This window comes from Toxotes jaculatrix, chromosome 7, assembly GCF_017976425.1.
Source record: "Toxotes jaculatrix isolate fToxJac2 chromosome 7, fToxJac2.pri, whole genome shotgun sequence".
Taxonomy (NCBI): Eukaryota; Metazoa; Chordata; class Actinopteri; family Toxotidae; genus Toxotes; species Toxotes jaculatrix.
In genome coordinates, this window is record NC_054400.1 from 23,820,473 (window position 1) to 23,846,423 (window position 25,951).

Here is a 25,951-nt window from a genome sequence, read left to right on the forward strand (position 1 = left end):
TATTTAACTGGTAAGAGTAGCCTGAATTTCAAATAAAACTAGCTCCACATAAACATCTGTGCCTCAGATAAATCCTGATACAGACTGCACGTCGTTTGCCATGATGTGCCTGTCCCAGGCTATTTCTTGTCTGAAAGCAGTTCCCAAGTGAATCTATTTTAGCCCATCTGAAGAGAGAAAGAGTGAATTCCACTGACTAGACATCAAGAGCAATTCAAGGCCAATTTTATTGTGAGTCTTTATTTGATGACACTGTTGATCACGGAAGCACTGTAAGGTTATAATGATCAGACTTGGAGTGAAACAGCTGTTATTAGCCTGTACCTAAATGAAAAAGCAGACAATGCTGTTGGCCGAAGAACTCTGTTTTTCTATAAATATAGGACATGTTCTTTAAAAAGCAGAAAGCAGAGCTTAATTTTAGTCTCAGAGCACAGGAAAGATTCGTATTCATTTTAAGATAAACAAAAATTATGGTGTAATCAGTGGGAAAAAAGCATTTTGCTGTTGAATACAGTGATGGGATATTTATTGGATTTGTGCACAATTCCATAATGATGATGTTGGTGTCAATGGTTTTAACAGAAAAAAAAATATTTAAGGGAAAACAACAGATTCTCATGAATCTATTTCCCTCTGATTCAGTAATTATTTCTCATTTTTCTCTGCAGCTACAGACCAGAGCAGATATCTCCAACCAGATGTCAGAGATTTGTCTTTTTTTTTTTTAATTTGTACAGTTCACCAGCCAAAAAAAAGTACAAATGAATATAAAACAAAAGAGAAGAAATAAAAAAAAAAAAAAACAGTCTAGGACCAAAGATTAGGACCAATCCCTCCTTTTACCTTCTGTATTCACTCAGCCTACCTTCCTCTTCACTTTCTTACCACTGTGGTTTAATTAACTTCTCCCCCCAGGAAAGCAGTTAAGGGTTCCTGGGTTTTCTTTAAATCTATCTCCAGTGAATTTAATGTATAAAGTTGGTCCAGCTCACTTTTTCCTTGCATCACAATAAGTTTGTTACAGTCATTAGACCATACGATGAGAGATAGTGGTGGGCAACGCACAGAGGTTTTAGATGTGTTAGCACTACATAACATAAATAAGCTTTGGTTCCAGTTCTGTCTCAGTCAGTCTGGCTTGTCTTTCCTTAATGAGAAAAGTTACTTATTCACTTATTGTGAAGAGACACAAGCGATGTAACACACATTCATTTTATTTTGGTTTAAAGGACCAGTGTGTAGGATTGAGTGGCATCTAGTGACGCGGGTTGCAGATTGTGTGTAGGAGAACCTATAGTGACCTTCAGGTAATGTAAAAACACAAGAGGCCCTCTCCTGAGCCTGTGTTTGGTTTGTCCACTCTGGGTTACTGTAGAGACACGGTGGTGCAACATGGTGGGCTCTAAAGAGGACCCACTCACTATGTAGATATGAAGGGACCAAAAAAAATGAGGGAGGAAACCTGACAGGTGGCTGGGGTGGGTGAGGGTGGGGGTGAGAGTGAGGGTGGGGTTGAAAGTGCCAGAAAAAGAGGGAGAATGAGTCCCACAGCTTGTAACAGTCATTTTTCACAGAAGGTGCAACTTCTCTAACACTCCTGCTGAACTGGTTTACCGCCCTCAGTGTCAGCTCACACCATACATATCTACTCCAAAACACACATTCATGTGAACCCCCGCCCCCACACACACACACACACAAAATAAGTCAAATTTAAAATTTCAGTACTTAAGAAAAAAACTCACATCATAGTGTATGGAACTATTCATGGCTACCCTGTACAGACCATCAGTCACAGTAGCTCTGGTTCTACCTGACCATCATCGTCCTGGGTGTTCACTGCTGCCCTTCGGTCTTCATCCTACAGGCCACAGCTGTGATGAGTGCTGCTCCCTTCCCACTTCCATCCTCTGACTTGTGGAAAGTCACGTGACACTGAGGTGCCAAATCCTGCAAAGTTTCTTGCATGATGCTGGAGAAACTTTATGATAAATGAGGAAGGAAAGAGAATAAAAAGGTTCAGTGTTTAACATGAGCTACAACTGTGTCCTAAGAACCCAGGGCTTTAACTAATGCAGATTTATCTGATACTTAAAAACGAGAAAACAAATGTTGTGTCAGAACACAATTGCTTCTTACTGAGGGTGAGTCTTATAAAGAGTGCCATCCACTCCCACAGTGATGGAGAGCTGATTCAAGTTGCGGTTCTGTCGTATCTTGTCGACCACAGCAGCCAAACCGGCACCGCAGAGCTGAGCTGCACGGCGGGCTACCACGCTGCACACCTCCTTCACCAGTACACTGTCGTCACATGTCGAGTTGGTGAGGCCCAGGTGCTGCAGAATTGAGCGGATCTGTCGCATGGCCAGACGGTCCCTGTGGGATCAGAAAGATAGAAACACTGCCAACCTCCACCTCACCCATACAAAAACACAAAAACTCAGATTCATGCCAATGGTGTAAAAGCTGCTTCAAACATAATGATGTGTGGCCAACGAGTCAACGTGACTTACTGCTGTATACCACCAGCACTGACACTGTTTCTTTCCTGAGTGGATTCCTGACAGTTTTTTTCCAGTTTTTTTTCTACTTGTCATTTTTCACTGCAACTCAGACAAACAACTAAATAGTGTTCCCACTGTAGCCTATTTATAAAACGCATAAGTACTTTATTTAGGTAGACATAGATATGGCCTTATTGCTTTTAGTATCTCAGTATTATTCTGCACAATTTCTACTGCTTCTTACTCCATTATAGTTGTGTTTTCATCTCAGTGATTACTTCATCTCACTTTTTTGCCTTTGAAGTGACCCACTTTTACCACAGCCGATCTACAGTTCAATCTAATCTCATAATAAATGCTTATATCTCTTACATGTGAATCATGTCTGTAACTACAATGGGGGGACCAAGGGACAATGCATGAAAGAGGGAAGTGTGACCTGTCCATAAACTGACATCTATCAATATATGACCATACTTTTCATACTTGTCTGTGTTTAATTCATACACTCAGTCAGGTGAAAGCAACATTTATTGTGCTACTGAGAATGTGACAAAGCTGAGCTTGCTTTGTGATGGAGCCGCAGACCTTTCTTTTCAATTATGATCCACTGAAATGATTATTTTTCATCTATGACTCAAACTCTTTAGTCATATGTGTGAATGGATCCAAAAGTGATCTGACTGCAAAGTATTGGTGGAGTCTTTAAACTACAGCTCTTCATGCTTTGCAGAGTGCTCCTTCCTGCATGTTGCAGCCGTCCCCTTCAGACCTCTGATGTCCAGACAAGCAGCATGTAGACGGTCCTCCCTGTGTGTCTTCCCCATCTCTACACATACATACAGTACACTGGTGTATCTCTCCCTCTACATGAGCAGGCTATTGCGCCTCCCTGATGTCTGCCTGTTCTATATGTGATCAGGAAACATGGCAACTACTAAGAACTGTTGTTCAAATGTGTTGAGCACTGATAGTTCACATGTAGGAACCTTCAAGCTAAATTTAACTACACTGAGAGGTTACACACATAAATCTAATAATGAACGTGTTGATAATTAATTGCCTTATTCTCTATGTATCCACTCTGGGAATTATGAATATTCTATTTAAGTTTCAACACTGTTAGCTGAAATATTCTGCATGTTGATGAGCATGAGTTGTTAATGAGCATGTTGATAAATATGTCTGAGAGTAATACAATTCATCAGAAAGTAAGTGTAACTCATTTTGATGACCAAGCCTTACGCTGCAGCTCTCTCAACTGCTCTATAGACACATTTTTAACTTTTACAATTTCCTTTTCATTATGTTAATCTGTGCATCTCAAATCTTTGAGCAGATGAAATTTGGAAAATTACTGGTGCTTGCAACTGCAGCGCTACAGGATGGCAATGATAACTGTGACTCGTTTCCTGTCTGACCTGGAGTTCGGCAGGATGTGTCTCAAAAGTGAGCGTGGACAAAACACCTTTAGACACACAGTAGTGTGTGCAGTGAGCAACTGTGTTATGTAGAAAAATATAAAGGTCAGAGCAGGCTTTACATCTGCAGTTAGCAGATGTAACTTCATGTAACCTCATGTAGCCTTGGTGTTGCTCACCCACCCTCCACCTCTCTTCTATCTCTGCTCCTCAGTACTCAACCATTCTGTGCCTGACATTTACATGTAAAAAACCCTTCCTGTGTAGAATTAACTAAAGCCACCTCATTTGGTAGCTTGACTCATCACTGATGTCCTGTTCAGTTTTTATGGCCTTGTGATTGAACTTCTAAGTCTCAAATGTGTATTTTCCGATTCTTACCAAACGGGTCTGTAACACTCACCTTGCGATCTGTGACAGGAACTTTGTCTCGAAGATGCCATGGGTTTTGAGTCGTTCGGACAGTTTGCCTCTGAACAGGAGGCCCTTGGAAGTAAAATCAATGAGCACATTCCTTACTATCTCCCCCAGGTACATGCCACTGATCATCTTCTCATACCTGCCAGAAAAAGACATACAAACTGAAAATTTAGCCCAGCCACACACGGGTACAGGAAAAGAAAACAAACTAATTAATCAAACAGAACAGAACAGTCTGAACTCATTATGTTCATGAATAAAAGCTTGGAGAGCAAACAAAGCTTTATGAGCAGTGCTGTTATTTCAGGGGTGGAATTAACTGGAGTGAATTATCAGGAGGTGAAATCAATAAAGCCAGATGGTATCGGACCTCTCATCAATGTACTCCCCACATGTCATAACACAACATGATTTCATAACAGACATTCCAGACAACTTCCTTTCACATGGAAAAAACATAATATTGTGCTTCTTAATTTAATCAATCAAAGAAAAGGGAGCAAACAAAAGACAAACTATCTGCACAGCTGCTTAAGGGCCGTGTTCAGGTGAAAGAAATGATTGAAGCTACAGTCCTCTCATTAATGTGCTCCCTGCCATGGCTTAATGACGCCTCATAAGTCCAGACTGGTTTCTTCCCAGAGGAAACCAATGTTGTTGTCTGTAAGGGGCGAAGTCCCACAACATAAATATGTAGTACCATTTAAACGCAGGTAAGAAACTCAGCAATGCGCCAGCACAGGTAGGAGAGAGGCTGCTTGGTAGTAAACATGTAAACTTTTTAAGAAAAATTGACTTTGCATGTGTTTGAAGATGAAGATGAAGATGAAGATGAAAGTGAATTCATCACATTTGTTACACCCTAAGGATGCACACAATGCATTTTGGTGAGTAACACTGAAGCATAACTATTATTTACTTACAAGAAAACTCCACTGGGTACCTTTAAGCAGATACTTCAGTCAGTTTAACAAGACAGCTTTTGGTAAAAAAAAAAAATAAAAAAAAAATGCTTCCTGTCCTCCCACCATCACATTTAATCAAAAGTATTTGCATTTAACATTTTAATATCAGGCGTGTCACACAACTTATAGTGAGTGAGAACAGATTTATAATTTTTTTCTTTTAGAAGAAAAAAGTAAGGCCCAATGATCCTATTTTTACTCCAGTAATTATTCTCAAACCCCACATTCTGCAAGTACACGCGCCCCTGTGGTACGTCTATTTTCATGCCATGCAAAGATGACATTTAAAACATAGTCTGAATGCCATTTCTGACGCTGTGCGCTGGTGCATTTTTTGGCCTTTGCAACTGCAAGTGAACCCGCTTGAACCACTATCAGTAAAGTAGAGCACTGGATGTAATAATATAACTGATATAATACTAACAATATAATATTAAAGACTTAAAGAGAAGTAAGAGTGCACAACTCAAAAGTGGAAAAAAAAAAAAGGTGCATAGACTTCAACACTGAAACTCAAGACGAGCACTCATAACCTGCATGTGCTGCACAGGCTTCAGAAAATCTGCCCAGAAAGACAAGTGCTTGAGGACATCCACATCTTTAGAGAACTGTCTTCACTGCTGTGCCTGTGAGATCAGATATTTCCAGGGATTTTATCTGAGTCATTGAGGGTGCATATACATTTTACGTGAAGTTAAACATGATACTGGTAAGATTCACCCATTAATCTCACTCACCACAGACTTTGTAGTACTGCCATTATTGCCTTAATCTCATTACATAACATTTACACGTGTGATCTCTAGTGGAGATATGAGGAAAGGTAAAAGAAGGAAGAGCAAAAGAGACTTGCAGTCCAGTAAGTCGGTCTTATTAACAACATTCTGTGAGCATTTCAGTTTTCAAGTGCCCCGGGTGCCTCACTAGGAAGCCCTCTGCCCCAGGGTCTCTAGTGTATATGCATGCTTGTGTGTGTGTTTCGTTCACTTGGTGTGGGTAAAATGCAGAGAGTAAATTTCCCCAGCTTGAGGGACCAATAAAGGAATAAACTTAAACTTAATAAACATACCAGACTCCCCGTCTTTCCAATGCAGACACAGAGTCTGACAGCAGCTGTTCATGGCTGTTAGCTCTAAATACCCGCGGCACGTGAATGCACGTTGACATCCATGCTACACAGGCCACACATATACAGTCTTTCTTTTGTTTGTTTGTTTTTTTTAAACAGAATTGATGTGAGGGGTTCTGGTGACCCTCTCATTGTGGCTCTATATCTGTCTGTCCTTGATAGCCTCTCGCTTTATTAGTTTATTAGTTTACTGCATTTGTGACCGACTGGTGCTGTTTGATGTGCGCACTGCGACCCTTTGCTTGCTTTTCATAGACATATCACTGTACATTTACTTGTGTCAGAAATGGCCCATCCAGTACCTCTGTTTCCCGGGGCTGTTCGAGAAATCATCGACAATATGATCAAACTCGGTGCAGAAGTCATCAAGTTCACCATTGTCACCAAATGCTCCCCACTCCATGTTGACACACATTCGACCATCGTTACTCTCCACCAGGTCGATATTGTACATTTCCTCCATGTAGCAGACATTGGTCCCTGTGCCTGTGAAGACAGGTGGACAGGTGTTATAAGCACAATCATAAAAGATCACTCAATTTTTTAAGGACTTCATACCAAAGTGGTACGTTCCAAGATGGTACCAGTGTGTGTGGCCTGTCGTCTATCACTGCCAACTTTGTGTTTTTGTTGTTTTTAACAATTGTCATCCAAAAAGCAGACTGCATTTTGGTGTACGACTGCCAGAAGCTTCTGGATCTGCGTCTTTATGCCGAAATTTCAGCTGAGTTTTATCAGGATGGTCATAATACGCTGCCTCCATTTCTTTCCGGGATCCCTGCTCATCTTAGCCGCACCCCAGCGGTCCTACCTCCAGGGAAAAAGCGCCATCGCTGCCAGGGAAAATGAAGCGGTAAACTAGTGAGACTGAAGACCTGTTTGGGCCATCTCTCTGTGGCCTCCAGGGTTGAGCAGTTTGGTACCTGTCATCGGACCAGATGTTCCGTTTGGACCATGCCGTCGCTGGTCCCCTCGACCACGTCAGCAGGGAGTGAATCCCCAGAACCTGCGGCCTCTCTGCCGGGCTCCATGGGCTTCCCATATGACGTATGATTTTAATGGCAGAAAGAGACAAAGAGACATGCTTCCAGAGACGAAGGTGGAGGGTAAAAGACTTACCTACAATGAGTCCAACCTCACATTTGGGGTCCTCGTAGCCACAGGTCATCATGGTTCCCACTGTGTCATTAACCACCGCCACGAAGTTCAGGTCAAATTCCTGGAGGCAGTGACAACAAACTCAATACAAATAGTGACACTTTAACATTCAAACTGTGACAAGTGAAGAGTAGAGTGGCATCTTTACAAACCAGTGAAACACTGACATACGTGGAGATCTGTTATATTGCTAACACCAGCCTGACTGTCAGCACTAATAACCGCCATGGCTGTAAAAAACAAACAGCGTGTGTATGTATATATGTATATGTATGTATGTACATACGTGTGTGTGTGTGTATCTCAAACAATCAAACAAAGACTGTAGAAAGCACTAACAGCACTGCACTGTACACTGACTGGTATAGGCAGATCTCTACGGGAGATTGCTCCTCTTCTGTGCTCTGACACAGTGTTGTTTGGTAGCTACTTAGGTTGCTGTGGGAATATTTCTTATTATATTCTTCAAGTGTCAACATTCAGAGAACATATCTGTGATATGTGTACTGACCTGTCTGCGGCAGACAGCATCTTTAAGTAATGTAACAACATCTTGTCCCTCACAGCCACTGGCTTTGAAACCCTTTGTCCACCTCAGAAGGATGCCCTGGAAAAAATGACAGCAGTGATTTGTGATTGATGAGTTTGTTTTCTATTACTGATAATGCATTATGAGAAAAACTAAATGATAAAACAAAGTATTCTTTGCCACAATGAAAAAAAATACAGTATAACAGTTTGACAAAGAATGTACTGTGATTTTCTGGCATCTTTGTGACTGATCAACCTGTAGTGGGTTGATTACAGTGCTTTGCTTAGTTATCCAGATGTTTGCATAATTCAAAACAAAAACAAATATATTTGTTTAAATGCAGAAGAATTTGTTGTTTCCCTGCACACTATTGTATTTACACAATAAACTGGTACTTATTTTTATAAATCAAAGCGCAGACATGTGGTAGGTGCAAATGGCCAAAGCTCTTTCAACAGAAATCACAGATCAAATAGTGGCAGAAGCAGATAGTAACAGGGCCTTGTTTTAGCCTTTATAGCCAAACTAATTCTTCTAAATCAAAGGTTTTCACAGTGTAGTGTCAGACTTTGGAATAAATGCAGGGGTTGCCGGGAACAAACAGATATTGTTTCTGCCGACTTAAAGTCATTCACACAAAGTTTATCAAAATGTGCACAAAATACACTCTACCTGATCCAGTTTGCTCTGATGACAGGGGAAGGAGAACGTAAATCCCAGAGGTAAGGATGCTCCTCTCATACCCATGTACTCCAGAAAGTCAGCGATGCAGTTCACAATATGGCTGAAAAGCTGGCACACAAAAGACAAAGTGCAAACAAAAGACATGGTGCAAGTGGAAAAAAAAGCATTCTACACAACAAATGACAACTGTCTCTCTTTGTTTCTCTACTGTGTTGTGTTGTTGCGCGGAACAAAGAATCTCATAATAAGATTCAAAAGTGGGATTTTATACAGACTATACAACATTCTATAGGACATGATAACTGCTGTACATGTCACCATGATTACCAACATTAATGAGAATTTTTTTTACATGCTCCAGTTACATATCTTTATAAGGAAGCTGCATGTAAAATCACACACAAGACAATCAAATTGGAAGCAGGGGAAGCCTTGAAGCTAACAGCTCATGTACAGAAAACAAAGCCTATCAATCTGTCATGCACACCCTGAATGACAGGCACACAGAGAGCGCTGGTAAAGAGACAGACAACGCCAGTAAAAAAAAGATTTTAAAGTTATTTTAAAGTAAAATAGTTGAATAATGTTACTTTAATATCATGAATTGCATTACACTGTTATGCAGAGAAAACTCTTTACATGTTAAATGGAAACTTCACTGAATAAATTTGTTTTTAATTACTTTTACCGCCACTTTTTTCTCAGAGGATCAGTGTCAAACACTGAAGGAGATGATTCCACCTCACAAACATGACAGACGTCCCTCAGTTTCATCTTGTCAGTTGCTGTAATCACTTAATGTGTGAAATACTGAAGTACTTTAACCCCGGGTGATGTTTTACCTCTTCCCCTGTGCCTTGCATGGTCTCCTGTGGGATACTGTAGATCTTCTGATGGATGTCCACATTTTGTCTTTTTTCACTTCGCACTCGCACAAGCAGCACCCGAAAGCTGGAGCCTCCAAGGTCCAAAGCCAAGAAGTCGCCGTGCTCTGATGAGGACAATGTTGAAAAAATTCTGAGCACATACACAAAGCATTACAGAAAAGGGAAATATTAACTCAATATCAAGAAGGTCAAGAAGGTCTGTTTTTCTCTAAATCTACCTGTTCCATCTGGCGTTGATCTGACATAAGTGGGAAGCATCTTAACGCTTGTCTGCTCATGCGTTCGCCTTGACAGGCCTCTCACCATCTCCTCACTCATTCTGTGTTTCACCTCCAACAACTGTTCACGGCTCAAACGCAAGGTGTCAAGGATGCGCTGACGCTCTGCATGTTGAGCGGCAAGACGGTAAGCTACTGCTGTTACCATGGCTGCACCCTTCCCACTGCCATCCTGTGACTGCAAAAAACGCACATCACAGTCTGGCACAAGTCGCCGTACCATCTTGTGGAGCCTCCTGGAAAACCTGGGAAAAGGAGATACATTTTGTTATAATCTGTGCTGTTTCTGTCGTCACTTGTGTTAACTTTTGTCTCCCTTACACAGAAGAGCTCACTCAAGATTTATGACTTTTCATTTGCGATTTACTCCTCCAAATGCATTAATATAGTTCATTACTGATGTATAAAGTTGAGATGGGAACACCAAAAACTGACCTAAATTATTTTAGGTTAGTTTTATGACTGTGTCATCCTTTCTGAATTTCTCCAGACACACCTTTGCAAAGGAACAGACACTACAGTATGTGATCCCCTACATATGTCACATTGTCTGTGACCAACATATCTCCAAAACCAATTACCAGAATGGTATTCAGTATATGTGTACATATGTGTACAATATGTACATACTGTACATACAGTGTATGACATTTTTTCTTTATGACATTTCATCTAGCTCCACTCTTTGAGTGGCTGTCCTTTCAGTAAGAAAACAAAATGCTAAAATTAAAAAAACATAAACATCTACACAAACATTTTTGTGACAAATGAGACACGAGTAGAGTGTATTTGTAATAAGTAACAGGACCTAAATTCATACTAGGACAGAGCAAACAAAATAAAAAGGCTGCTTATTTAGTCAAATGTCAGCAGGCAAGCAGGAATGGCAAGTAAGCAGAACATCGACAACAAGCAGGCAGCAGGTAAACATGCTTAGACAATTTAGCTGACAGCAATTTTCCTGAGGCTAAAAGGCCTCTGAAATTATTCTTCTCCCTTGGGTTTTTATGTGCTATTTTGTTTTATTGTTTTTACATCTCTGAATCAAAGTGGATCTCGTAAGAATTTTGTAACAGTCTTCAGTCCAAACACACTCAGGAACATGCAGGTACATTGAATAAAAAGTAAATGTATACAGTCAATAATATAAATTCACACAGTCACAGCTATTGTTTGTTCGTTTGTTTGCGATCCATTCAGCTCTATTCAGCTGACGTGCTGAATAGTTCACTTACACAACATTATAGATAAACTAAGTCCCAAGTCCCATAGCTTAAGTATGTGTATGTGTTAGAGAGACACAACAAAACAGATGTGATGGTGTTCAGGATCACTTACTCTGGATGATTCTTGTAAACAGAGCCATCCACTCCAATAGTAGTGCGCAGCTTCTCAGCCGCTTTGTTATCCCGGATCTGCCGCAGCACTGCCACTAGAGTGGCAGCACACAAGTGTGCAGCCCGTGTGGATACTATCTGACAGACCCTCCGAGTGGCTATGCAGTCCTCAACCGACGGGTCCAGACCCAGGCCCCGAAGCACCTCTTCAGCACTTCTCAGACCTTCTTCATGTCTGCAGGACACAACCAATAACACTCACTCTAACTTAGACCGCATGGTGGGATCCTAAACAACTTATGTGGCTAAGAAAGAGGATGGATATGAGCCAATGCAACATCATCAATGATAGAGAAGCATTTGGGCAGCTTGTTTTTGCTATACAGATCTAAAAAGAGCTCAAACCCATGCAGTTCTGCACATTCAACATATCTGAGTATTCATAGTGCAACATTAATGCATAAACGAAACCTGACAAGGAAAAAGACAATTTCCACTGACGAACTCTGTAATACAAATGATGCAGTTTTCCAGCAGCGTAAACACTGCTCCAATCCCTTTTACCACTACCTTTGTCCTTGAGAAAGCAGCCAAGAGTTGATATAGCTTTGGTATTGCAATCACTACTGTTTAAGCGTCTGTTGATGATAATAAAAAATACTTTTCAACAAAGCTGAAATAATGACTATTTCTGATAGCACCTTATGACCTTGCTTCATCCTCTTCAAGATAATTATTGAACAAGGTTTTTGGGAAAGCAGAAAACATGATATCAGCATAGTCTATCTTTGTGTTTAGCTGGTTTTGTAAGTGAGTCTGTTAGCAATGCAAAATAACTGCAGTGGCCATCATTTGTCTGCTGCTTACAATATCAGTACAACATAGTTTCCTTTGAATTTCTCAATCAAACACCCATAAAAACTAACTTGTCATTCTCAATAGCGTAGATGTAGCTGGTGCTGAAGCTTCCAGTGGTGAGCAGCGCTGCTGTTGTCTTGCCCTGGAACAGCAGCTGCTCTTTGACCATCCTCACAAGGATGAGACGGACCAGTTCCCCCATGTACATGCCACTGATCATCTTCTCAAACCTGCAAACCAACACAAAAAAAACACACACAAAACAATTTCACATTTATATTTACTAAGAACAGTTATCAGGTTATTATATAGTGTAGTATAGCAATTCAGATCTAAGCTGACCTTCCAAAACACTGTATAGATACAGTGTTTTGGAAGGTCAGCTTCCAAAACACTGTATCCATACAATCCCAAAGACAAATGCAGGTAACTGAAAGTCTGGAAGATGCTGAACCTTTGACAGAGGCTCAGTGTCAAACACTGACTCACTCTCCCGGCAAAGGCCAAGACCTGAAAATACCTCTTCAAACATACCATCTGTGAGATTTTGACAAATAACAGTTTTCCTAACTTATTCAGTGTGAAATGATGTATCTGAACATGTAACACTGCAGAAGGCCTACGGCTATCAGGGGATGTCAGAAGTCACTGAACTTCACTGGCAGTAATTACACAGCACCATGATGACGTTAGTTACTAAGCTGACAAACACAGCCACATCTGCTGACCTGCTGACACTCAGCATCACAGGCTTGTTGGTCTGATATTTCATCAGCATTGCTTGGCACTGAAGAATTACAAGGACAGAGATCATGTGGTATATCTCAGAAGTCACATAATGGCCTCTGTACACTTCAGTTCACTTCACTTCGATTCAGTTCTTTATTATCCCACAGTGTCCTTTTTGCAGCAAGGCAGATTAAGAAAACAACTAATTCAATGATGCACTGAATCAACCTGTAGCTCAACCCGTAGTGTACCTGTCCCACAACTACCACAGAATAGGTTTAAACTGTCCTTAGGGTTTGGTATTGGATTGAATTTCAATCCAGATGACAAAGTTCTTTCATATCTTAATTTTGTCTTCTGCCCTTTTGAGTGGACCCATCAATTATTTTCTTGTTGACAGATATGGACTGGCAGAGAATAGGAAGACTGTACAAATTGGAAACTGAGTGAAGTGAGTGGTTTTTAAATGAGTTATAAAGACAATTTCTTTCAAGGGAGATATTCGCACATTCAATTATCTAAGATCCACATGCTTTGTCAAGAGTATTCAACTGTACGCTCTTGACAAAGGTCCAGTGGGGCTGTGACGTTAGTGTGATCGATATATGGTGATGCTCATTAAGAGCAATGTGTAGGAACCTCTCCAGGGACAGCCTCTAAATGCAAACACATACTGTCCTTGCCCACCACAGCTCTACAGTGATTACGAGCATGACATTGAGGATTACAACAGCCTTGATCAGGCAGACTGACAAAATTTGATTTGGGATCATACCGGTCAAGTGGTGCAGTCCAGTGTTAGCTAACATGTTGGCCATAACAGGGATTATATGCTTTGAGCTGCTGGAAGGCTTTTTACTGTGAAATATCAGTGCGTTGTGTATTCAGTGCCAGCAGCTGAACACAGTGAGAAAAAAAACATGAAGTCTGAATGGAGTATTTATGAGTGTGAACAATATGTCTGTAAAAAGAAATAACAATAATGCTGCAGAAATGTACACTACACTGAATTCATCATGACAACAGGTTTCATTACCAGCAAACGGCAGCTATAGCAAACTGAAGCAGTTGGGAGGTCAGGTAACCGAGAGGACTCGACTAAAATATGTTACTTATACTGATATGAGAAATTGGAAATAAAGGCCTCCCTAATACAAGCCTGTCAGCAGTTGAGTTAACCAAAGTCACTGCTGCTCTGAAAGATGTTTTATGTTGTACCAAGTCAGACAAGCTAAAAGACACTTACAGCTGCTTGCCAGGGTTCAGAGAGCCTGCATCTATTTCCCGGTCAATGTCAGTGCGCAGGTCCTCCAGAGAACCATCATCTCCAAAAGCACCCCACTCTGTATTAACACACATCCGTCCCTCGTCACCGTCCAGCAGCTCAATGTTCCTCATCTGCTCCATGTAGCAGGCATTGGTCCCCGTTCCTTGAAGGACGGGACATTATTAAGTACTTGTCATCCAAACATAAGACCCAGAAAGACAAAACATGTTATGGCAGTTTCTCACTCATGTTTGAATCCAGTGAATCGTGCTGTCACTTTGTCTAATGAAGGCTATTAAAGCTAACACTCACTCTTCATTCATTAACCAGAATCTCTACCTGTGTCTGCACACAAAGCTGAAAAAGTATGAGCCCAACTTTGCTACATCTTTTGTTTAAATGTTTCTGGGAATACACTGGGAATGTTGCTCTGTGGTATGGCCAACCTTGTGTTAATGTAGTCTATGCTACACACCATACTGATCTCTAAAGAACCTGTTTTGACATTTAATGTGGTATGTTTTATGATTTTATGTTCTGTGATGAAGTATTATTCAATCACTAGGTTGTACACAGCTCTTCACATGTTATTTAAACAACATTAACAATTTGAAAAAGGGTACCTGGAGGAATGCCAAATAACTAAGGGTTAGGTATCAGGCATCTAAATGCAAAATGGTGGCTGTGTCAGCTTAAAGAGCCTTATTTTGTTCTTGCGGCCTCACTGTTATACTACCACAGCTTACCCTGCTGACCCCAGAGTACCAATGAAAATGATTAAAAGGGGATTGGTCCTGCCTTAACAGGTGCAACTGGAGAGTGAGGCAGATGTTAATAGAACGGAGAGACAAGCGGAGAGAAGCAAAGAGAGGCTTAACAAGGCAAACTGGGAAAACACTTGTGTGGGTGGACTTTTGAGCCACACTAGAGATAGTAAGCAGGCTGGAATAGCAATTTCAGAAAAACATGTACAATAGCAATATCCCAGAATGCACTAGGCATAGGACAGAAAAAAAAAGTATTTGTTCTGCCCTCTGGTTAAACATGTGATTTGCCCTTTAATTTAGTTCATGAGAATTAAGAAAGTTGACAATTCATTCAAAAATATATATATATTTATAGTACACCTTTCCTAGATGCCTTCGAATGCAGTGGCTGTAAGTTTCAGTTGTTTAGTGCTTTAAAGTAATTGTTAAACGTCCTAGATTTATTTTTTATATACGGTAAAACTTTTTGTACACATTTACAGTAACAGCAGCTACAGTAGCATTTGTATTCATGCTAATTTTATGGAACGTTCTATGGTAATGTGCGACCATATTCGCATACAAATGACACTGCACTCTAGTGTATTTGTGTATAGGGTAACATCTGTTGTTATGGCTAATGTTAGCACTTATTCCTACCAGTGTTGTAGTCGCTCAGTAACATTTATTGCGCGTTTTATTCCGTTTCTGTATGTTGCAGTTTCACTCAAAGATTTTCACCTGTCGTGCATTAAAGCTGTGAATAAAGGAGCAAGACACTCACATCCTGGGTTGTTTTTATGGAGTTTGGCTGGTTGTTTACCTACGCTGACATACCAGTCGTATATAACATGTAGCGAGAACACTACAGAATTATTTAAGATGACAATTTGGCACCATATTATACTTCAGTAATCTGATTCAAACGGTTTCAAATGCATCTTAATCAAGTTTCTAATCTGTCATTGATACACATCACTGTGATGGTTTAGTTGTGAATTTGCCCAAATGTCTCATGAAGTGATGAGTTTCATTTTATGATACCTAAAAAAAACCTTGAGTTTCTGTTTCACACTCTTTTCTCTCTTACCAACACCAGCACTCTGTCCCTCCCCTCTCCCAACTCTTGATGCTGTTCCTGGTTTGGACACATTCTTCAAAGCAAAAACACTGAGCTAAACAAGGAAGCAGTTTTCTTTTGAAGTTGAATTCAATTAATGAACTTATTTTTATCTTGCTTTGTCAAGTAAGGGACAACTGTTAAGAAAACCCATTTCATATAGAATTATCAATTAGAGATCGCTGAACACCTATGACAGATTTTGCTACTGTTCATGAACATGGTCATGTTTGCCTCACCAACAATAGCAGACACCGAGCAGTGATACACAGGGAAAAAGTTAGGCAGTCCCCAAAAACCATGCATTCTTTTAACTGAAGTGCTATCCATTGGGTAATTAACCCTAGCACTAACACTTCCTGCCTTTGACGTACATTCACAGTCAGATTGGACTCACCTACGATGAGACCAATTTCACAGTGCTCATCATCGTAGCCACAGGTCATCATGGCTCCCACTGTGTCATTGATAACTGCCACAATGTCAATGTCAAAATCCTGCAATGAGACACAGACGTGGTAAACCGGTAGCCTAATGATTAAGGTGCATACCACATAATTGTAAAGTCCAAAGTTCGAGTCCTGGTCAGGTGACTTTTGTTGCATGTCATACCTCTCTCCCTATCACTGTGTTTTACATCTGTTTCTAAACTACTGCAGTCAAATGAAGGCAAAAATGCCAAAAAAATAATCTCATAAATTTCACACTCAAAATGTCAAAAATGTCACACACACAATGAAAAGTCTGGCTTTGGTTTTAATGAAACTTTTTTTTGTGTATCCTTAGAAATAAAAATATCGTGCAGCACCTTGTACAGAGACTGCGTCTGTGTTTGTTTTCAGCTCTGTCCAGGGAAAACCGCAAAGTTTGTGGTCAAGCTGAAACCTTTTCAACTAACAAAGATGTGTCTGTGTATCAGTTTGTGCCAGTCATGAAGTCATATAGCCGTGAAGGCAGACTCCGATGCCACAAGAGAGCTGTGGTGTGCAGACCTGACCTAAGTAATGACAGCACAGTCCCAGAGCAAACACTGTGATAGACGCCTGGTATAAGTAAAGCCCCACAAGCCCTGAGATCCAGAACAAGTCAGACTGGTGGCCTGCCTTTGCCTTTTCCTCTTTTTCTGAGTATGTCCACAACTACAGCTTACTGAACAAATTCAATCAGGATCTCTAGGTCTTTGTAAATTTGCACACATTTGGAAATGCTTGAAAATGGTATGTGATGTACCATGAAACTATCATTTCCACACTTACTTACCCCTCGTTTTTTGATGGCTTTCCTCAGAAGGCTGACCACTTCCTTTCCCTCTACTCCACTCGACTTGAAGCCTTTGGTCCAAGACACCAAAACACTCTGCAAATAGAAATAAAGACATACAACAGAATCAAGATTATCGTGTTTAATTTTAGCCTGATCATATGGTGTCATAATAATCGATTAACCACACACTGTTCAGAGCAGTTAAGGAGACCTCACTAAGTAACAATCTGACTGAGTGACACAACAATTTCAACAGTGCTTTGGTACGTGTCTGAAATGAGACATTACAATTGTCATATGTTTAGTTATCACACCTGCTGCAGATTCATATGGTGACAATGTGCTACACTTACAAGATAATGACAATCAAGTTTCACTTATGATTCAAATATTGCTTGAAATAAAGAACGTAAATGTCACTCACCTCATCCAACTTGGTCTGTTGGCAGGGGAAAGAGAAGGTGAAGCCCAGAGGAAGTTTTTTATCTTTGATGCCCATCTTCTCCAGGAAATTAGACAGACATTCAGCTATGTGGTCAAATAACTACAGAAGAGAGAAAAGGTCAGTATTCTTATTAACCATGAGCTGAAAAATAGCAGTTTTCATTTTTGGTATAGTGTGTGTGTGTGTGTGTGTGTGTGTGTGTGTGTGTGTGTGTGTGTGTGTGTGTGTGTGTGTGTGTGTGTGTGTGTGTGTGTGTGTGTGTGTGTACAATAGTGCTTTTCTCTGTGAGGACCAGTTTGAGTTATAGATCTTACAGAGTGATGACATTTTGGAAAGACCTCACTTTCTGACACATCTTAAAAGGGTTGTTTGAGGGTTAAGACTTTTAAGATTTTTGGAACTGCAGAATGAAAGATCAGAGGAGGAACCAAGGTTCTGGGCCAAGTGGACAAAGGCTACAGACACACATCTATAATGTTGTCATACTGATTGCCCAAACTGTACATCTACATTGTTGCTACCCATTGTGGTATTTGTCATATTGGGCTTTATAAATAAAACTTGACTTGATGTGAGTTAACAGAGGAACATGGATTCAAACCTGTTGTTAGAAGGTACAATATGCATGGTAAATGATAATATTTTGAAACAAGTTGGGAAGATGGAAGTTTCTTGCAGTAACTGCAACTCTAATTAGGTTGGTTGTTGTCTGTGTTTGTAATGACAGATTATACAGGTGTCAGATTATACAGCTGATAACTGCAACATCAATAAAACAACCAATCCCCTGTTTTCCTTTGTGAATTTAGTTCAGTTAAGCAGCTTCTTATGATATAAAAAAGATACTAATGAGATATTAAAAAGACTGAAGTATGACCGTGTGATGCTATACAATGAGGTATAGCAGACTTGTTATGGTTTCATATTATACTCTGTGTCACAAATCACAAATCTCTTTCAGGCAGTACTTTTTGTCATTTGGATGATCCTTTGTGTTCTTTGACACAACAGGGATGCTTGCAGGAAATCTCGTGACAAACAAACATAGAGCAGAGTGAATGTGACACAGAACAGGGTAACTCCAAACAGAAGAACAGCTCCAACCAACCGGAGCAAAATGAGGATCTCGTTGAGGAGATCTACTTCTGTCACGTGGACATGTTAGGGTATAAAAGGTTTGACATGGACCAGACAACCTTACACAGAAGGGTCCCCACAACAGACACAAACACCACTAACCTCTTTTACCTCCTACTCACTGTCATGTCAAATAGTATGGGGAGATTCTACAGAGTGAGCCCACAGACTGTATAAGACAGAGTGAGCCACAGAAGTACAGTCGAGTACACAAAACAAAGCCCAGACTCAGATGTTGCAAGAGGCTTTTCCCCACCATACACCATATGGCAAAGAACCGCAAAGATGGAAGCACATAACAGCTGAAGTTACAACTTACATCAGCAAAGACACTGTCCCAGTTTACACGGTCCACAAATGAGGGTTTTGTGAGTTGTTATTAATATTTATATAAACTATTTATTCATATATTGTTATCTGCAATTTCCAGATTTCCCCATTGTGGGACTATTAAAGGTTTATCTTATCTTATCTTATCTTATCTGGATATGAAATGACCTATATCAGGATATCAGATCTTGGTCATATTGCACAGACCTATGTTTAACTGGTTAATTGTGTGTTTTAATTTTCAAGGATGAGCTACAGGATTTAAGCAGCCTATGGTTTGCAGGGGAGTTTAAGATCTCTCCAGTTCAATACTAATGCACACACACACAAACACACACTTTATTCTAAGGCACAGGGCCTCTGTGCCTCTTACCTCAGACCCATTGCCTCTCATGACGTGCTCAGGAATGGCATAAATCTGATTTTCCATCTCCACCTTTTGCTTGCCATCAGCCATGACTTTGACCAGGAGGACTCGGAAGTTGGATCCGCCAAGGTCAAGAGCCAAGAATTCACCTTGTTCTTTGGACAAAAACAAAAACAAAAAAATACAGCATCAATCGCATTCAGCATCACACACACATACCCTAACCCTTAACCATCGCAACTTAATGCCTAACCTCAACCTGAACCCCAGGTTAAACCTAATTCTAACCTGAGCCCTAAAACCAAATTAACCCTTAAACAGCCCTTTAAGGTGTAAGGTCTATAACTCTAACCGCTGCTCATAAAGATAAAAGTACAAATACACACATACACGCAGAAACTCAGGAGAGTTCCTTCCTCATAAAACAAAAGTGCATTATTTACATCCATGTTCATATCAGCTAGCAGTCTTCTTCTTCTCCCCCTTATGCTGGCACATTGTTTTTTTGCCATCTCTAGCTGTCAGTCAGTGGACTTATGTGAAACCCTGGGCAGGAATATGTACTGCATCAGAAGTAGGGCAGCAACTAATGATTATTTTCATAATCGATAACAGATTATTTTCTCGACTAATCGAGTCGAAAATCACTTAATTTGAAAAAGGGGAACTAGCAAGTATTTAACATTTTTGCTTGTCAAATGACAAAATGATTATCAAAGTAGTTGACAAGCATGCTTGTGCATATATGTGTGTATTCTTGTGTGTGTGACAGTAGAGCAGTGAAACAAAAAAAAAAAAACGGAAAAAAAAAAGACTTATTCATCAAAGTGTTGATCTGTTAGTGGCAGCCGCTAGTGTTTGAAAACTCCACAGGTTGCTTTAAATCATACTGTAATATAGTCACAGCAGAAACACACTACTGACACGAGAAACCAGCAGGAACCGGCTGTTGAGAAAGAATGGAGACAGAATTACATTAAAATAAAAAAGCAATATACTGTTTTCTAAATCATAAACACGGTTATCAGGCCTGTACAGATTGAGAAGTACTGATGCATTAATTTCATACATTTTCAAACTAAAACCCGCATCTGCCCAAAATACAGAGGGAATTGCTGATTCACTGTTCTCTATAAAAGGTTCAACCACATTGTACCTCTGACTTCACCTCAGTCACTGAAGTCAGGGTAAGTGTTTCTCAAAAGCTGTGATCAGAAGAGCGAATCACCATAAATCATTATTTGGCAGCACATAACTACTGCTGCACTGTCCTGTGTGAGGCTCAAACTGTTGCACTTCTGGCCAAACCCCAACTAACCTTGTAGATAGTCTGACTGGACCTCATCTCTGAACCTGAACACGAATGACCATCAGACCATCTACATAGTTAGATACCACTGGAGGTAACTCAGAAAATATAGTATGCTAACTTGACATTGTGACAATATAACGTTGTGGTTTTGCAGTAATGTGTACGGGACTACAGTTACACACCTGACTCTCTGTGAATGAGAACAGCCAGATGAACTTAACACAGAAGTCTCATATGAATGGGTCTAATGTGGACTGAGTGTGTGTTCACTATGCCCACTTTATATTTCGTATATGAGAGGAGTGTTACCTGTTCCATCAGGAGTTGACAGCACAAACGTGGGCAGCATCTTGACAGCAGCTGTGGGGTTGGTGTCTCTGCACAGGCCTCTGTCCATCTCTCGTCGAAATCTTATTGACACGTCCATCACAGTCTCATCTGACAGCTGAAGATGGTGAAGGTATTTGTCCACCTAAACCATTTTGGAGGAGAAATATTTCAGACAGTTCCACTTAAGCTAAGAAGTCATCCATGGGGCTACAGAAATAAGTAAATAAATAAAATAGTGAATGTACCGGTATTATCATTTGATTTAACAAGCTATATTCAAATTAGACACCTCTGCATTACAACTTTCTTAGGGTTCCTACATTTTGCTTAGTGTATGCAGTATATAATGTCCTCCCAAGTTTCATATAAGGTCTGCGAGGAGGAGTGTGTCAGTGTGGAGCAAAGCTCAACAGCAGCATGTTGGAGACATGGTGCATCTGAAACAGATGCAAAACAACCTTGGCTGCTTGCTCAGCAGAAGATCTGCTTGTATTGCTGACTGACCTGCACCATCAGAGTGGATACTGTTCATTTAAAGTGCTGGTACCTTTATTTAGTGCTGCAGTGTTGCTCATTCACTCAAAGTGCAGAGTGTAAAATTTCTCTAACATAGGGGTTAGTGTGCAAAATGACTTCTTCCCCACTCCGGTTCTAAATTTAAGAAAGCACAATCTCACTGTTTTCTGACTACGTCCAAATTTGTGTAGTTTGGGCAAACCTCCAACACATCATCAAGGTAAGCAACAGAGAGTGCCATGTAAAATGGTGCACCACGAGATACTGAATGGACACTTCTTCTGCAGCTCCACTATCAGTTGTCCAATCAGCTTCCTTTTGGTTATCAGTTTCCTCCTTCCTCTGGAACAACCTCCCTGACTCTGCTGAGGCCTTTAAATCCACAAAAACTCATGCTTTCACTTTGAGATAGTGTCTGGTTATTTCATTACTTCAGGCCTTGTACATTATTACCATTCTCCAGCAGGTTGCTCTCAGTCTCAATGAATCCATTAAACATAGTACCTTCATGGCATGGAGCATGCTGTCCTTCAAATATCAACTTCATTCATCTGTTTGATGAGTTTCTAACTCATCTGTCCTATGTTCATGACTAATGTTTCATTTATTCAGTTGCTTATAGACATTTAGCTATGATAAATAGCCTCATTTTGCCAAAATGTCATCTTGTGTATTCCTTCAAAGAAAGACAGGGATCCTTGAATCAAGTGTCGAGTGAAGGCAGAAGTCGAGGGTTCTACTTCTGATTATAAGACAGATTTATTTATATTACTTATTTTCCCTTAAATCAAGGGTGGTAATTTTCAACAAATTTTCAAACTTAAAGTGTAATAAATAAGATACACAATGCTGTATAGATTGTTAAGCCTCGAGGCAAATTTGCAATTTGTGATACTGGACTATTCATATAAAATTTGACTTCATTAAATTTGGACTTCAGACAAAATTAGCTTAACAAAATAAAGTGAGTGTGAATTTTCTGTATGAGACCACAGAAAACCAGATCTGAAAATCAGATTTTTCCATCTCAGGTTAAGAAGTGAGTGGAATAAGACAAAATACGGGTTTAACATTCACCAAAGGAACAGGAGCAAATGCAAAGTTTTGTTTCAGGTGACACTTTTGTGCAATCAAAGGTCAGCATTTTATGTGTGTCTGCATTACCTTATTTCAGACTTCTGAGACCTATTGAGAGTGGTGAAGGAAAACCATACCAAAGACAAAAGTTCTCAACACAAATGTGTTTTTACATCTATGTGTTTTTGACTGCACTGCTCCCTTGTGTGAAATGTGTGAATGGCTACCTCAAGGGGACCTCAGAGAGTATTTCCTCATTCCACTGTGTTTACTATCAAAATATCAAAACGTAAATGAGTACAGCACAAATGCTATAATTTCCGTCTGGAACTGCAGAAGATTGCACGAGACTTCTATCACAAAATGTACTGAATAAGAAATCAAACAACAGATAACTGAATGAAAGTGACGACCAAACACATGCGGTGCAATATAAGCAAATGAAGCCGTTTGCAAAGGCCTTTTCCTCAGAGGAAATTTTGACTTGCCATTGTAGGGAAAGCACAGGTGTCACTAATAACATTAACAATGGCTTTGTTCTATTCAAAAGTCTAGTGTCTAATGTAAGTGGCAGTGTGACAGTGAGCCATCATGTACAATGCCAGGACCTTAAACACAAAGCAGCTAAATAGAATTCAGCCATCACTTCTTTTATCATTTACATTTTTATTTTTCTTACTGTGAAATGTCATAATGACTTCTGTGAAAAAGACCTATTGTCTCTTATGCCAGGTCGTATTGTCCTTGGTCACCTCGTCCAACATTCTTTCACTTATCAAACTGCTTCTGCAATCATTTCATCAAGTCCGAGCGCTGCACAAAATACAGTCTTTCATTGTGAAAAGTGAACAGAATAAAACAAAATGAATCCTTGTTAGTTGTGCTGACAAAGCTTAGTTCTTCCATGGTGTCACCTATGAACTCCCAGCCATTTGGAGTAGTGGACATTTACTAGGGATTCCTGCAACGGACTGGCTGGCGGGCTCCATGCAGGTTTAGATGTGTGCGTGAGTGAGGGGGTCACACATTTTTCTCATCTTATAATAAATATTTAAACCCAGTAATGTTTGCATTCTACCATAATATACTGTTAGCTGGCTATGAAAAAGCAATTAATGAGAGATTAACCAAACAAATTATCATCAGGCTGCCTTCACGTGCCAGTCAGAAACACAGCTTAAGCACTGGGCAGAGGTAATACATAAGAGAATTACACAGCCATTACTTAACTATCATGTCTGGTGAGTGAAATAATGTGACACTGAATATTTGAAAAAAACAACACAATGTAGAAAAGGCTTAGGGTTTTCCCGCTGTCTAATCCACAGTTTTATGCAGGCCCACCTGCAGACTGTTTGATCCATTATTGAACATTTCTCTATTTTCTTGTATTTAATGCTTCAGAGTTTTGCTATGTTTCAATTCCATACTGGGTAATAATGCCATGCATAATGATGCACTACACATGTGTCATTATAGAACATGAATTAATACAACATGTGCATCATGGACATTAGTCTCATGTAGTCCCCCAGTGTTAAGATGTTGCAGTTGGAAAACCACACATAATTAGTGACACTAATACTGACTGCATTCATTTTATGTTTATCATTTCCAGACTTGCTCTGGCCTCCTCACTATTTATGTCATTAATTACACTTCTATCACTGTATTGTTTCTGCTATAACAAGTCAGAAAGTCTGTTATGGAAAAGGCCTATTATTTCCACCTATAGTGTCCATCAAATGTGAATTAAGCACATATAAAGAGACCTTTAACTATATTTAACTTAATCAAAGTAGCAGAGAATCTGACCCAGTATATCAGGAAAAGCACAGCACAAATAACGATGGCTCTGTACCATTCAGTGTGTCCCCAGTAAATCATGACAGTGTGACAAGGAGCCAGCATGCACAATACCTTGAAACAAATTGTTATGATTAGTCACAACTGTGCTTTTCCTACTGTGACATGTCAAAATGTCTTCTGTGTAAAAGGCCTATTGTTTCATAATGCCTGGCCTCACAGTCCCTGGTCATGTCTTCCTATGTAAAGATCTGGTGTACATACTGCATGTAATGAGCCTCACTATTTTGTCATTTCACAAAGTGCTGTCTCATTACTTATGGCACCCAGGCCTTGCACTGACACATCTTGAAGAGCACACAGTTGATGTTACCTGCCTTTGATAGGGACGGATATTTAGTCTGAGCCAGAGCGGACGTGGAAACGTCACTACCTACCTTCCTTCATACCTGCTTGACCCGTTTTGACTTTGTCACACTAAGGCCACACATTCAAATGTCCCGCGGTGATACACCAAATTTCCCTGAAACAAACCAAACTAAGCGTTTTATACCAATACTCACCTTATGCGCTTGGTCATCATGGAGTTCGGTGCAGTAGTTAGCCAGCAGACTGGAGGCTAACATCGTTTGTTACTGATGTGTGACGACTTTACGCCCCGCTTTAGACAGGAACAAAATATACAAAAAGAACACTTTTCGAAGCGATAGCTTAAAAAAAAATAATAATAATATTTTCACCCGTCGCTCGGTGTCCTGTCTACAACTCTTACGTTACAATTGTCCTTAAAAACAGGGTCGTACTGTTGAGAAACTTCCAACTTCCTTGACTTGGTGGCTCGTTGACGTCATCCCCTGTTCGTGGCGCTGATTGGCTGCAGTGAGGGCGCGGTGTGGATGTACAGGAGCCTGGAGAAAATTCCCTTTCTGCAAAGGCCATGCAACACATTCCTCTTCTGTACACCACTGCTGTTTGTTTGTTTGTTTGTTTGTTTGTTTGTTTGTTTGTTTGTTTGTTTGTTTGTTTGTTTGTACACAATTTAAGTATTGATTTACACTCCACTACTACATATTCAATTCACTGGTGTGCTTTTTACTCCACTACATTTATTTCACGTACTACGTTCACTACTACTATATAAAAACTGCATTTCCGGAATTAAATCTAACAATGAATTATGACGTGAAATACATATATATACTTTTATGAGATTATTGTTAATGATGAAGTTACATGTAAACAATTTCTCTTTAAACACAGTGTTGTATACTTCATCAGTCTCACAGCCTTACAGGCCACACATACTCCTTCATATAAGAGGTTACATTCC

General features: G+C 40.0%; 1 protein-coding gene across 1 annotated transcript; it reads right to left on the bottom strand.

Moving 5' to 3' along the window:
• Window positions 1-220: 220 nt before the first annotated feature.
• hk2 (hexokinase 2) lies at window positions 221-25,461 on the bottom strand. Its single transcript, XM_041041397.1, has 18 exons — window positions 25,185-25,461; window positions 21,202-21,364; window positions 19,587-19,735; window positions 17,726-17,845; window positions 17,299-17,394; window positions 16,436-16,535; window positions 14,152-14,335; window positions 12,245-12,406; window positions 11,320-11,553; window positions 9,922-10,226; window positions 9,659-9,807; window positions 8,805-8,924; window positions 8,112-8,207; window positions 7,562-7,661; window positions 6,745-6,928; window positions 4,332-4,487; window positions 2,143-2,379; window positions 221-1,984 (listed from the first exon to the last, which is right to left on the bottom strand). The coding sequence occupies exons 1-18, from the start codon at window positions 25,245-25,247 to the stop codon at window positions 1,840-1,842; spliced, it is 2,763 nt and encodes a 920-aa protein (XP_040897331.1). The 5' UTR covers window positions 25,248-25,461; the 3' UTR covers window positions 221-1,839.
• Between the last annotated feature and the right edge of the window lie 490 nt (window positions 25,462-25,951).